Source organism: Scardinius erythrophthalmus, assembly GCF_964197995.2.
Source record: "Scardinius erythrophthalmus genome assembly, chromosome: 23".
Taxonomy (NCBI): domain Eukaryota; kingdom Metazoa; phylum Chordata; class Actinopteri; order Cypriniformes; family Leuciscidae; genus Scardinius; species Scardinius erythrophthalmus.
The window spans coordinates 30750909-30766865 of record NC_138243.1 but is presented as its reverse complement, the minus strand read 5'-3'; the positions used below and the strand labels follow the sequence as shown (position 1 = coordinate 30766865).

The following is a 15957-nucleotide window of genomic DNA, read 5'->3' as shown; positions in this document are numbered from 1 at the left end:
AAAATAATCTGCTATCCTATGAAACGGGAGCACAGGACGTGTGGTTGCGGTGGTGTGATGGTTCGGGATCTGGGAAACCAAAGGATCCCGCAAACGACACTCATTATTAAAGCATTTATATTAGTGATGTCAATGTCAATGTGTTCTGAGGCTCAAAGTGTTCTGTTATTTTAGGTCTTATTTAATATTTTAAAACAGAATTATATTTTATATTTTCTGTTTCATTTTCATGTTATTCGTTATTTTCCTCCTCTTTTTAATATTGCTATTTAGGTTTCATTTATTTTTATTTCAGTTTTAGTTATTTCCAGTTAATAATTTTAGTGCTTCAAATGAATTAATCACACTACAAGACTTTGATAAGAACAGTGTTTTATTATTCATCCCGTCTCATAATAATGTATTACAGAAAACTACAACATCAAGAATGAGAATGAAGATGCACATGAACCACCAACCCATATTAGCTTAAAAACAAGAGCTAAATACTATAAAACAGAAATAAGAAAAATGAAATGTTTCTCTATATTAATCATAATTTGAGCACAAACAAAAGTTTTAATCAAGGCACTTACAACGATCAGATATCCCACAAACCGTACACAGACAGATGGAGCACAGAAATAACACGTAAAACATTAAATATCACCGTTCTGTGCTGTAAAATATGTGCAGAGCCCCTGGAAAGCCCCAGAAATCATCATCGCTCCTGCCTCAATAAATATACCTGCATAAATAGAGCTCTGTGTGTCGAACTGCAGCGGGGCGCAGGAGACGAGAATCCAAACGCTTTATACCGATCCACCAGTGATTTCATGTGAGAAGTTGAACAAATATATCATCACGGAGTCAACTGCTCTTTAAATACCTGTGGAACTTCTGTAATGCTGGAAATGACACTCAATAAATCACATGATACTCATACAAAAACATCCACAATGCAACACTGAACATTGAAGAATGAAGCTGAAATACTGCAGTAAAACAGCATCTGATCTCAAGCTTTATGATGATCTTCAAAAACAGCTGGAAATTTTATTTTTTTATTCAGTGCAAATATCTAAACATTCTTAAATGTATTAAATGCATTTACTGGAGAAGCAATTAAGACTTGTTTTCAAAAAAGTTCAAAGTAAGTTTATAATTAAAATACGAATTATTTTAATACGAGCTATTTTAAGGCATGTAGAAATATTTTTCAAAGAAAAAAAGTGTCCGAACATTTTTCAAAAACGAGACTTCAGTCATTTTACTTTATCAATGTACAAGCAAATGTATCTTAAATGATGAATGTTTAGATATTTGAACCTTGAAAACAAGACGAAAATACTTTTTTTTTTTTTTTTTTTGCAGTGTAACATTATTTAAATCAGTATTCTATAAACTCTGCTGTAAATGTGTCTCTTTCTGATGCTTTTTTTGTTGTTGAGGAAAATCAAGGCAAATATATCTCTTAGCAGAAACATTCACATACTAAAATAAATCTGGCGACTGTAAAAGATGACCAGCGAGGCGAGGCGTTCACTCCGCCGTTCAGCACGAGCGCTCAGAACTGGACCGTGTGAGCGTGTTTCTTACATAAGGGCTTGTCTTTCTTGGAGAAGAAGGTCTGACCCTCTAGACTCGTGCTGCACACCTACAGGACGAGAGACACAGAGACAGACAGAGAGAGAGAGAGAGAGAGAGAGAGAGAGAGAGAGAGAGAGAGAGAGAGAGAGAGAGAGAGAGAGAGAGAGAGAGAGAGAGAGAGAGAGAGAGAGAGAGAGAGAGAGAGAGAGAGAGAGAGAGAGAGAGAGAGAGAGAGAGAGAGAGAGAGAGAGAGAAATCAGGACTCAAAACCAGTCACACGTCACTAGATCTACTGAAAGAGTGCAAAGATTTACAAAAGAGTATTTTCACCAACATTTGTGTTTGTAACCGGACATTTTAATATCCAATTAAAGCAGTAAGAAGAGAGATCAGATAATTGCATTCTTGTATAAATTCATAAGTCGACACTAGGGCTGGGCGATATGGCCAAAAAAAAAATCACGATATTTTTTTTTATATCAGTCGATATCGATAATTATCACGATAAAAGTCAAATCTTTATTTCTTTAAAGTTTAAAGGCAGATTTTTGCTCCTAAGTGAAAGTTGTAGAAACCAGAGCGTTAATTGTGGTTTTAAACTACTCTTTATTGTCAGAACATTCAAACATTTGTCATTTTTCCTTAACAAAATAAATATATTTATTGGACAATTTCTTAGTTTCTGCATGTGCTAATTTTTTGGGGGGTAAAATGTACTATTCTGACTGTTTGAGTTTTATTAAACTTAACCATTGGTCATCCAGTATCATGCATTTAGATCATGATAACCACAGATGAAACCAGGCATACCCTATAGCACCTCACTATCATGGCAAAATGTAACTTTATGGTTTCTATGGTATTTGTATGAAAAACAGTAGTCTAAATACATTATTAAATACTGTAATTATATTCCATTAGTCCTTTAATACATTGTCTACATTAATAATATAATACAATTCAATATGTATATCCTACATTTCATGGTGCAGTTCATATTACTAGGCTAACAGTAAATCCATGGTAAATGATGGGAATTTGTAGACGGAAAAGCCTTCAGACTGTATCGTTGCGCACAGTTTGTCAGCGCTGTTTCATCTGCCTTTAAGCTGGTTTAAATCACTGAGACATTTGTATTCTTCGCTGAATTCAATGGATTTCTCACTGAAATCTCGCTTCTCGCTTTCTCGCTTCTCACTGGATTTCGTGACCGAGAGCGATCAGAGTAAACGCATCTGCTCTAACTTTAGTGAGCTCGCGCTCGCGCTGCCGTTTGGACTTTGAGCCGAGCGGATAAATGGTCCGTGTGCCGCGCGGTTCAAATGAGTTTCGTTCCGCTTTTGGCGCATAAACATTATCGAACATTTATCGAACTCTTGATATCGTTTTATCAAGAAAAATTATATCGCGATAATTATCGTTATCATTTTATCGCCCAGCCCTAGTCGACAGCATTGCTGAGTATTTCCTCCTTAAAACTGCAGTGAACCAAAGACAGTCTCAAAAACACGCTTTGAAATCGCTGGTGTTTCTGACGTCACAAACTACCTTGTAACCAATCAGATCAACGTGTGATCGTCAACCAGTGGATCTCTGAGCTGAGTTAGTGAGTGGAGGCGGGGCTCATTTGCATATTCATAGAACCGCGCATACTAAATGAGGCGAGGGTGTCGAGTTACATTCAAGATATTTTAAGACATGAAGAATTTTTTTTCCAAGAAAAAAACATTTAAATGTGTCAATTTGGTGATCAAAGATGAGTTTTAAGGGATAAAATTATTAACTACAGGGCGACTTTAAGAAATTATTTATTGTCAACAACATTTTTTGTAACAATCCCAAAAGCAGCTCCAAATAAAGCAGAAACATAGTGTGGTGTGTGAAAACTGTTACCTGAATGTTGCAGAAATTCACTTTCTGATATTATTCACACAATAGAGAATTTATTTATTTCATCAGCTCAAAACATTGAAGACTCATGTTGATACTTTATAAGGTTTCTGAACTTCATACTGGATAACAAGTCCTTTGTGAAAAATGTAACATTGTTTTTTTGAAGTTTTTTTTTTTGTAGTTACATTCAAGCTATTTTAAGGCATAAAGAACTATTTTTCGAAGAAAAAAAACATTTAAATATGTAATTTATGTCAGAACAAATATCTGCCAATGGAGTCAGAAAAATCCACTTGTTTACCTTTGAACTGAGTTGATTTCTCTGACCGCACTGGCAGATAACAAGACTTGTATATCTCAAGTCATTGTGCTTCTCCATGTTCAGATAATCGTACTGGAAAACTGCACTTTTTGCAGTGAAGAAATGCTTGATCAAATGCTCAGCTAGAATGTTGCTTTGGATGAAAGCATCTGCCAAATGCATTTCTGCAACAGTAAACACAGTGCAGCCAGTCAGTCGTCTGTGTTTGGTGTCTATCAAACTCCCTTTATACCAGCGTTTGCAATGAACACCCGCCAAATGCAGGTAAAAGTCAACAGTGGCGGGTTAAAAATTATATTTACTCACTTTGCTGGGGAAGTTCGTGTCAGACAAATCTGCACTCAACTCATCATCATCATGATATATTAAACACAGCGTATTGCGCAGAATCTGCTCATATCAAAAGTTCAGATGCAAGTTCAGATGCAAAAGCCTCATTTCACTTAAATGACAATTAATAGGTAATCTTCATTGCATTTAAGTGAAATTACTGAACTTAAATATACAAGCTTGATAAAAATGATCATTCTAGAAGAAAATTTCAGATGGCACTTAGAGGCTTTTGCATCTGAACTCTTCATATATATACTGTGATGAAGTTAATCGGTTTATTTTTTGGCTAGTAGAAGTCCTGAATGGCCGGTAACTTAATTTAGTAGCCAAATTGGCTGGTGAGTGAAAAAGTGCATTTCAAACCCTGCTTTAGAAGTGTGTATTCCTGGTGTTTCTGCACACACACACACACACACACACACGTACCGCACACACAAAGCAGGTGTCGTGCCAGGTGAACCCCAGCGCATCCAGGAACTTGTCGCCCGCTTCGATGGGAAAGTCACATCCGTGACAGCCGGTGCCGAAGAGGGTGTAGTAATCTAAAGCAATCAGAAAACAGGACAGAATCAGTCATACTGTTCATCTGGTGAATGTTCACTGATGGATCATCTGCAGTGGGACACAAATCAAGCACATACAGTCTCAGTAGAAGCACAAGTACACATTTTCAGTTCTTGTTTTTTAATGTACTTAAGTATTAAATGTAAAAATTACTGATCGATGAAGAAATTTAGTTTAGTTTAGTTTTATTTAGAATTTGACAAGGCAGGATTATTGTAGAACAAAACCCTGAAATGTATAAAACATAATACATCCTCAAAACAACCTTATGTACCTAAACAGAACAAAAACAGGTGGAGTAAAACAGATACACAGAAAAACCTGAAATACATCAGGCTTCATACAATCAAACCTGTAAGTTATTTATAAGAATGTTTATTATTTATTCTATTCATGTTGTTTCATAATTGATGAATTTTGCAATATTAACACTGTTATTTTCCTGCTTATTACTGTAGAGCTGCTTTGAAACAATCTGTATTGTATAAAGCACTATAGAAATAAATCTGACTTGACATTCAACGGCTTTAACAGTTTTCCCTTTTTAAAGCAGATTTACTTTACAAATAACTGACAGTCATGAACTAAATATGATTTAATTTACAATAATCAATACTAAAATTCGACATTAGTAACTTACTTTTCACGCCATCAAGTTCAAACGATATTCATGACTCATTTTGACCGGATCAGTGAATCGGTGAGTCGTTGACTCAAGAACAGCAGCGACTGAATCAGTCTGATTCGTGAATGAATCGTTCAGTGTCATTTGTGTATCAACTCAACAGGAAAGAATCTTCTTGTTAATAAATCGCAGTGAAGCGGGTGGCGATTTCTTTGGCTTTACATAATGACAAACTATTATGTCTGCCAATGGGGTCTGAAAACATGTTTTTCCTGTAAATATGGCAGATATTTACTCGTGTTTTAAGCAAAAACTCACTTCCTCTTGATCAATTTCTCATTGTGCATCTCAAGTATGTGGATTTAAGAAAGTGTAGATATTTGTTTATATTGTTTGTATTATATGAATCACTACCTTTTCTTCGGCTTGAAATATTAAGGAACAATTTATGTTTAAAGTTCCCAAAATAAAAACGCTCTACCACCCTAGTTAGCAGTAAACCATGACAAGGGTAGTAAAGTTTTTACGGTTCTCTTATAACCTGTAAAGATCAGTGAGTGTTTAAAGGGATGGTTCACTGAAAATTAGCCCATGATTTACTCACCCTGAAATCATATTAGGTGTATATGACATTCTTCTTTCAGACAAATACAATTGGAGTTATATTAAAAAATGTCCTGGCTCTTCCAAGCTTTATAATGGGAGTGAATGGGTATATATATAAGTCCATCAAAGATCATCCATCCATGATAAAAGTGCCTCTATCCATGATAAAAGTGCATCTATCCATGATAAAAGTGCATCTATCCATCATAAATGTGCATCTATCATGATAAAAGTGCCTCTATCCATCATAAATGTGCATCTATCCATGATAAAAGTGCATCTATCCATCATAAAAGTGCATCTATCCATCATAAATGTGCATCTATCCATCATAAATGTGCATCTATTCATGATAAAAGTGCATCTATCCATGATAAAAGTGCATCTATCCATCATAAAAGTGCATCTATCCATCATAAAAGTGCATCTGTCCATCATAAAAGTGCATCTATCCATCATAAAAGTGCTCCACAGGCTCTGGCGGGTTAGGCCTTCTGAATTGAAGCTCGTTCGTAAAAGAAAATATCCATATTTAAAACTTTATCAACTAAAATAACTAGCTTCCGGCAGACGGCCGTACGCATCGATTAACGGTGAAAGACAAACCTGACGCACAACGTAATGACGAGCGCGGTTGCCCAGCACTGTGTGTTTGAACCGCGAGAGGCGTCAAAGCTTGCGCTACTCCTACATCTACGTCATACATCGTCAAGTGTTGCTCTTGTGGAGTGGGTAACGGAGGGGTGTATGGGTAACGGTGGGGTTTATGGAAAACTGACGGGTGTATGGGTAACTGAGGGGTGTATGGGTAGCGGTGGGGTTTATGGGTAGCGGAGGGGTGTATGGGTAACGGAGGGGTGTATGGGTAACTGAGGGGTGTATGGGTAACTGAGGGGTGTATGGGTAGCGGAGGGGTGTATGGGTAGCGGTGGGGTGTATGGGTAACGGAGGGGTGTATGGGTAACTGAGGGGTGTATGGGTAACGGAGGGGTGTATGGGTAGCGGAGGGGTGTAAGGGTAGCGCTGGGGTTTATGGGTAGCGGAGGGGTGTATGGGTAGCGGTGGGGTGTATGGGTAGCGGAGGGGTGTATGGGTAACGGAGGGGTGTATGGGTAACGGAGGGGTTTATGGGTAACTGAGGGGTTTATGGGTAACTGAGGGGTGTATGGGTAGCGAAGGGGTGCATGGGTAACGGAGGGGTGCTTGGGTAACGGAGGGGTGCTTGGGTAACGGAGGGGTGCTTGGGTAACGGAGGGGTGCTTGGGTAACGGAGGGGGGCTTGGGTAACGGAGGGGTGCTTGGGTAACGGAGGGGTTTATGGGTAACTGAGGGGTGCATGGGTAGCGGAGGGGTGCATGGGTAACGGAGGGGTGCATGGGTAACGGAGGGGTGCATGGGTAACGGTGGGGTTTATGGGTAACTGAGGGGTGTATGGGTAGCGGAGGGGTGTATGGGTAATGGAGGGGTGTATGGGTAACGGAGGGGTGTATGGGTAGTGGACGGGTGTATTGGTAACGGTGGGGTTTATGGGTAACGGTGGGGTTTATGGGTAACGGAGGGGTGTATGGGTAACGGAGGGGTGTATGGGTAGCGGTGGGGTTTATGGGTAGCGGAGGGGTGTATGGGTAGCGGAGGGGTGTATGGGTAACGGAGTGGTGCTTGGGTAACGGTGGGGTTTATGGGTAACTGAGGGGTGTATGGGTAACGGAGGGGTGTATGGGTAGTGGAGGGGTGTATGGGTAACGGTGGGGTTTATGGGTAACGGTGGGGTGTATGGGTAACGATGGGGTGTATGGGTAACGGAGGTGTGTATGGGTAACGGAGGGGTGTATGGTTAACGGAGGGGTGTATGGGTAACGGAGGGGTGTATGGGTAATGGAGGTGTGTATGGGTAACGGAGGGGTGTATGGGTAACGGTGGGGTTTATGGGTAAGGGTTTATGGGTAACTGAGGGGTGTATAGGTAACGGAGGGGTGCATGGGTAACTGAGGGGTGTATAGGTAACGGAGGGGTGTATGGGTAACTGAGGGGTGTATGGGTAACTGAGGGGTGTATGGGTAACGGTGGGGTTTATGGGTAAGGGTTTATGGGTAACTGAGGGGTGTATAGGTAACGGAGGGGTGCATGGGTAACTGAGGGGTGTATAGGTAACGGAGGGGTGCATGGGTAACTGAGGGGTGTATAGGTAACGGAGGGGTGCATGGGTAACTGAGGGGTGTATAGGTAACGGAGGGGTGCATGGGTAACGGAGGGGTGTATGGTTAACGGAGGGGTGTATGGTTAATGGAGGGGTGTATGGTTAACGGAGGGGTACATGGGTAACACTCACCCGTCTCGCAGTACGGCTGCCCGTCCTCCAGGTGGAAGGTGTTGTTGCGGATCGGCTGCTGGCAGGAGGCGCACAGAAAGCACTGCACATGCCAGGTCTGCTTCAGGGCGTTGATGACCTCCTGTTAGCAGATGAAACAGCACATTAAACTCTCTCTGTGAAACAACGACTCGTTGCTACAACTACAAACACTTTGGCTACTTACTGAGCAAATCACAGACTTTGTCAGCCAAACCAGTTAAGACAGTTAAATTATTACTGAGATTTTAACACCACATTTACATGTTCACAGTTCTCTGATGTCTGTTAATGGTCACATAATGTGCAAATAAGTAAATAAAATATTTAATCTATCTTAGTAACCTTTTATAAGCAATCAAATTATATATATATATGTGTGTGTGTAAAAAAATGAATTAAATGTTTTAATTTTAGCATAATTAGCTATTAGCTATAATATTTTATAATTATTATTAATATATTTTAGAATTATACATACACAAATTTATTTTGTAAAAAATAAATGATAAAATATATTTTTTTTTAAAATTCAGAAGAAAATTGCGTCACAGTCCAGCTTAAGTCATTTCAGTGATGTTTCATTTTTGTTGTAAAAAGGTTATTAATTTAGTTCATTAATATAGCCGCTCTGGAGAAAACAGTGATGTCATCGTCCAGCTCAGTTCAGTTCTCATATAATGGTGTCAATGCAGGCAGAGCAATAATATTGTTGAATATTAAATACATCCAGCACAAAAAAAGCACAGGTTTTCCCTCATTCGCTTATTATGCGAGTGAAGCGGTTCTGAAGCCCACTAAAGCCGATGCGACACAGCCAGTGCTAATTGTCACACATCTGAGCAGCCGGTGCCAGCTTTACCAGACCTTATGATCCCGATTAAAGCTCGTTCCCACAGTCCCACACTCTCAGAGAGAGCAGAGGAGGGGGAGGCTGGGAATGATGAAGGAATGAAGCTTTAAAGGGAAAGAATCACAGAGGTGAGAACAGACAGAACGAGGGGAGGAGAAGTGGACGGACGACGCAGCAAAACTCAAACTAGTTAAGTTGTGATGAACCGCCTACTAAAAAAACTGAAGCAAAACTACACTGAAACTATTTACAGGTACTATTTACCTGTAAAAGTGAGCTGGTTGCGATAAACCCTATCGTATTTTGCATATATAGATTTTTTTTTTTTTTTTAATAAAAAGAACTACGATGAACTGTTAACAGCTTCAAACTTGAACATATATATTTTTGTTAAATATTTATTTGGTTAATAAATTAATAGATTTTATATTTCCTTTTATTATGTGTGTGATTTGAAATAATATACTATATTTAAAAATTATATACATATATACACATGTATACAATATTTACATATTTCTATGTAATTTAATATTTAAATAAAAAAAATGAATAAAAAAAATCTAAATTTTATAAATAATTTATACATACATACACACACACACACACACATATACATTATATATATATATATATATATATATATATATATATATATATATATATATATATATATATATATATATATATATATATATAAAATAAGTAACTTTGTGGGCAGATCTCATTACTCATAGGTGTGGTTTGGGTGTAACGTGCAATAAACCAATCAGAGCATCATCTCACATTCCCTTTAAGAGCAGGCACGCTTGTTCCATGGCGGATTGCTATTATAACGGCGGATTTGCCAGTAGCGGTTCACAGCCGAGGAGAGCGATGTTCTCGTCAGGGCCGTAAAACACAGAGAAGTGACATTGGGGATGGAGAAACACACCCAAATTAGCTTCGGTTAAACAGGCATATAATAATTTGGGTAAATGTGTAAGCTAGATTCATGCCTATTTTCTCACATCTTCATGGACACAACAATGATTTCCCTCGTGTGGAATATTTTTCCTTGTAATTGCGTATGGTTTGCAAAAATGAAAACTGCTGCGTCTGTGTAGATGAGTGAAGCAAAGTGTGTGTGTGTTGTGCACACGCTACATTATGGCCAAAGCATGCACCCTTAAAATAGCATCTGAATAATGCGCCACTGACTTTAGACGAGGTTTCTCCTGGTCAGAGGCGGAATTGTTTTCTGAAACTGCAAAATAGCACCAGGGAACGTTTGCGCCGGAACACGGCTCCTCTTTTCGCTGAACCGCCCCCGGGAGCGCAAGTTCATTCCCTAATTTACTGACGTGCGTCTGTGGAGGGAAAAGTCCGCTGTGCGTTCGGTGCAAAATAGGAATGATACATGCGTCATGTACAAAGTCAATTGCGCTGTGTGCAAGATAGGGCCCAATGTCACTGAAATGCATTTAAGCTGTAGTGTCACTGATTTAAGCCAATTACTGCCCAACAAGACACAGTTTGAAGAATCATTCACAAACATGTAGGATGACACGCACACACTTTTAAACATACAGTTGGGAATATGAGCAATCATAGACTCAGTTAGTGTCTGTTGTGTCACTCACCCCGAGCACCTTCTGCTGGCAGCGGGAGCATGTCGGGGCCAGAAACTGCTCGTAACAGCGCTCGCAGTAAACGGACCCGCGCTCCTCCACGAAGCCCACGTCTGCCAGCGAGCGATGGCAGTGAGAACAGCTGAACTCCTCATTGTGCCACGATTTGCCCATGGCCACCAGGAACGGACCCCTGCAAAACACCCGACGCTTATTCAACAACAAACAGGACAGATATAAATGTATAAATGACATGCTGTATTAGCTTTATTCTATGATTAGTGTGTATATGTATATATATATATAGGGACCTGAGACGCACATTAGCTTATGCTATACTCTCAATGTGCAATGCATAAAAAAAAAAACTATTATTTCAGCTACATTTCTCATTTAAATTTAGTTCAATTTAATACTTAATACTACACTAATAAATACTGATTATACTCAAATAACTACACTGAATACAGAAATAAAAATGTATAAAAACTTTAGGCATTTAAAAACATGCCAAAACTACTAAATCTAAATTAAAAAGGAAAATGTAAAAATAAAATAATTCAAAAAATGTATAAAAACTATAATAGTATCTCATTGACTACAATAACGCTTCATCCACCATAAAAAAAAGGAAACACTTTAACTAATGTTAACAAATGAAACCTTATTATAATGAACTAATAATAAACAATATTAGGGGTGGGAATCTCTAGGCACCTCACGATTCGATTACGATTCTGAGGGCTGCGATGCGATGATAAAACGATTATCGACGCATCTTTTTTCCTATACAGATTTGTTTCTCACTGTGTGACTACATTTTTACTTTACTTTTAAAGCAAAGTAGTTGTAATGATCCATAATGAATTTACTTCCAATATATTTTATTAATTAAACAAATGGAAGTGATTTGGCAATAAATGTTGCGATAGAGTTTGTAATACGCTTTGCCTTTCCGAGTTGGTCGAAAGCTTGTAAGGTTGTCCTGGTTTGCACGTCAGCGCTGTTTGATCTGACACGTGTGGTTTATAACAGAATTCTGCGCCGAATTTGAATGCTTCCAGATCTCGCTGCGATATTATTAATTCTGCGGTGAATTTGAACACTTTCTCACTGGATCTCCCAGCGCTGTGTAATAACAGTATCGCGTGATTGAGATCGGCCCACGAGTAAACCTGTTCTGAGCTTGCGTTGCGCGGAAGCTCAAACGAATAGCGCGTGTTTGTAACTTTCGTTTCGTTTGACGTTTCTCGTATCGTATGTAACACAAGTTGCAGCTCTTATCAATTGCACAACGTGGTGGTCGCACCTCTTGTCGCCCATTTGGTCGCAGTCTGGATCTCTACTTGCATAAAGTGAGGCTCCAGGTCCTTTTTCCCTTCAACTTCATAAACTCAAAGTTACGCTAGATTTTAACGCAGAGGGCGGCGGTCGGATTTCCATCATGTGTCTCTGTTATGTGCACAGCTGCACGCCACAGACTGTCCAGGCGCCTTTCCGTCAACATTACGTTATCAATTAATATTTAGAAAATTGATTTGACATTTGTGATCGGATTCAGAATAAATTCTTTGCGCCTTAATATCTTGAATGTAACTCTCGACACCCTTGCCTCATTTAGTATGCACGGTTCTATGAATATGCAAGTGAGCCCCGCCTCCACTCACTCACTCACTCAGCTCAGAGATCCACTGGTTGACGATCACACGTTGATCTGATTGGTTAAAAGGTAGTTTGTGACGTCAGAAACACCAGCGATTTCAAAGCGTGTTTTTGAGACTGTCTTTGGTTCACTGCAGTTTTAAGGAGGAAATACTCAGCAATGCTGTCGACTTATGAATTTACACATGGTTTGTCTTAAAGCATATTAAAAACACCACATAGACACATAAACAACATTAAAAGCTGGATTTTCACCACAGGGGGACTTTAACCAATGCTAACTAAGATTAATAAATACTCTAACGAATGTATTGCTCATTGGTAATTCATGCATTAACTAATGGGACCTTATTGTACTGTTTTATGCCTAATAAAACAAAAATAACAGATTTTCTGCTCTAAGAATGTTTGATTTCCCGGTTTGTCTGTCCTGACACTGTTAAACAGCCGCTTTGAGCGAGTCGATGTGTAGATGTGATGTGAAGGGTTCAGTTCAGGGTAACGTGAGGACGGCAGCGGGGATGCGGGTTACAAATCGGATGATTAGCTGGGAGGGAAAACAACAGACAGCGGCGATATCAAATGCAGAAAACGGAGATTTTAAGCTTGGATGTCACGGGTGTTTCGGCAGGAGTCTGGCAGTCTGTGTAACAGATACCGACACTCGCTCGCGATCTCTGGGGTCGAGCTGAAGGAGTCTGAGATCCTGAACCACGAAGAGCCTCACTGTCACCACAAATCTGTCACACGCTTCTTTCTCTGCTAATTCAACTTCACACCGACATTATCTTCAACTCTGAGCTGCTTCAAACCATGAATTATAGCATTTGATCTCAGCAAAACGTGTTTTCTTAAGTCTCTTTCAAGGTTACAACAAATGTAACAATGTAACACAACCGTTCAAAAGTTTGGGGTAAAGAAACTAATACTTTTATTCAGCAAGGATGCATTAAATTGATCAAAAGTGACAGTGAAGGCTTTTATAATGTTACAAAAGATTTGTTTTCAAATAAATGCTGTTCTTCTGAACTTTCTATTCATCAAAGAATCCTGAAAAATAAAATGCATCACGTTTTCCAAACAAATATAACTGTTTTCAACTGATAATAATCATAAATGTTTCTTGAGCATCAAATCATCATATTAGAGTGATTTCTGAAGGATCATGTGACACTGAAGACTGGAGTAATGATGCTGAACATTCAGCTTTGATCACAGGAATAAATTACACTTTACTAGATATTCACAAAGAAAACATTTATTTTAACTTTTAGTAAAAATGTTACCGTTTTTTCTGTATTTTGATTAAATAAATACAGCTTTGGTGAGCAGAACATCTTACTGGCCACAAACTTTTGAATGCTAGTTTACATTAATTAATAAAATTAATAAATACCCTATGTTTATAACATAATAACAAAATAATAATAACAGAAAAATGTATTATAATTGAAAATAAATACTCAAATTTATTCTTGTTCATTTTAAACTGTAAAGTCCCTAAAGAAGTCCTCTTAAATCCCTCACCCACACAAACAATGTAACATTTTTCACAAAGGACTTGTTATCAAGTATGAAGTTCAGAAACCTTATAAAGTATCAACATGAGTCTTCAGTGCTTTGAGCTGATAAAATGGACCTGGAGTGAATATTATTTAGATGAGCTCATCTGTGATTGAATAAATGATCTATTGTGTGAATAATATCAGAAAGTGCTTTTCTGCAACATTCAGATAACAGTTACATATAAACCATGTTTTTGAGACTGTCTTTGGTTCACTGTGGTTTTAAAGTGCCCCTATTATGCTATTTTAAAGTGTCCTAATGTTGTTTTGGAGTCTCCTACAACAGGTTAACATGCATCAAAGGTAAAAAAAACTGTTTCAGTTTCTCATAATATACACTTGCACATCACCACATATTAAAAACACCACATAGACATAAAAAACATAAAAAATTGGATTTACTCCACAGGGGGACTTTAAGTTCTTAAAACATCTATAGAGGTAAAATAGTGCGAGAAACTTCTACACTTAAAACATCTATAGAGGTAAAATAGTGAGAGAAACTTCTACACTTCTGCTTAAAAAGGTTCATTGATTCAACACATTGTCGGAGATGATTCATCGCACAACAATCATTGTGATTGCACGTCATCTCATTAATCAGTCACACAATTTCCTCTAACCAATTCCTTCAAACCAATATAGTGTACTAAATGAGAGGGTTCCCTGTATAGTTTGCAGCATTATTTGGGAGAGATTTTTTTTTCTTAAGAAAAATCTAACTATCGGTAACGACCGATACCATTCTGAATAATCGGCTATCGGTATCGGCGGAGAAATGTAATATCAGTGCATCTCTATGCATTCAATATCACTGTGGTTTGCCCTGTTTCTCTTCGTTTTTTGTTGTTCAGCAGTTTGGTCAGCTGTGCTTGCTGCTTTTAAATGTGCTTTAGAAATAAAACAAACTTTAAACTTAAACTTGATTAATATCACAGTTTGAGGAGTGCATGTGTGCAGAAGTGCATGTGTGTCTGACCTGATGACCATGTTGCATTATCTTAGAAATGCATCTCTACATTCAACATCACTGTGTTGTTTGAGGAGTCTCATGATGGAGAAGTGCATGTTTTATTTATCTTATTTATAAAAGTTTATTTTTGTAAGGACACGATTCCAAAAAACACGATTCCAGTCGAAAGCTGGAAAATATGTATTGCACATCAAGAGTATAGCATAAGCTAATTTGCGTCTCGGGTCCCCAGAAAGGCTTTTCTATAAAATAAAATAAAATAAAATAAAATAATAAAATAAAATAAAATAAAATAAAATAAAATAAAATAAAATAAAATAAAATAAAATAAAATAAAATAAAATAAAATCATAGAATAAAGCTAATACTGTAAATTTATACACATATAAATGCATACCTAAATGACCTGTACCTATTTTAAGGATGCTTCCAACCCTGGCATGAATAACTAATTAAAACAAGCATAAATATGCATGCATCTTTTAAATATATGCATCTAAATTTAAATGTGCATCTGACCTGATGACCATGTTGCAGTGAGCGCACATGGGTGTCCGTGTTCCCGCTGGGATGTGTTCGGCTCTCTGCACCAGCGAATCGTCCTGGTCACTGGGATGAGCTTGAGGTTTGGGTCGATCCGGTCCCTTCGCGGGGCCTTTGCTGACCCGTCCCGTCTGAGGCGCAGGTGCACCTGCTTTAGGAAGCCCTAATAATCAAAGAGAAAGAGATTTCAATCTGTGCGACCCCTCCCTGAACTTCACCCACAACAGCGCCTGTGTTACGCAAGACCAAAACGGGTAATGAGATCGGCCGGTTTTGTGCGCGGCCGTGTAGCGTGACCGAAGGTGATGGAAAGTTCTAGTTAAGATATATGAACTCTATCTCTTCTCGCCGGACCATCTGCGAACGGGACATCCACACCAAAAACAATGGATCGATTTACTCAGGACGGGAGAAAAAAAAAAACAACATTCCCAGAACTGGAGGAGACACCTGGCTAAATAACCGGCCGTTTCAGGGAGTGGAAGGACAAGC

At 38.5% G+C, this 15957-nt stretch overlaps 1 protein-coding gene across 1 annotated transcript in view; it reads right to left on the bottom strand.

Annotated features, from left to right (window-relative positions):
- Positions 1 to 355: 355 nt before the first annotated feature.
- The window catches only part of pdlim5b (PDZ and LIM domain 5b), an 84138-nt gene continuing 68536 nt past the window's right edge, over positions 356 to 15957 (bottom strand). The window contains exons 9-13 of the mRNA XM_081353832.1: positions 15442 to 15628; positions 10735 to 10915; positions 8242 to 8362; positions 4544 to 4659; positions 356 to 1636 (exon numbers count right to left, since the gene is read on the bottom strand). Coding sequence (XP_081209958.1) covers positions 1547 to 1636; positions 4544 to 4659; positions 8242 to 8362; positions 10735 to 10915; positions 15442 to 15628 — 695 coding nt within the window. The 3' untranslated portion in view covers positions 356 to 1546. The remainder of the gene's footprint in view (positions 1637 to 4543; positions 4660 to 8241; positions 8363 to 10734; positions 10916 to 15441; positions 15629 to 15957) is intronic.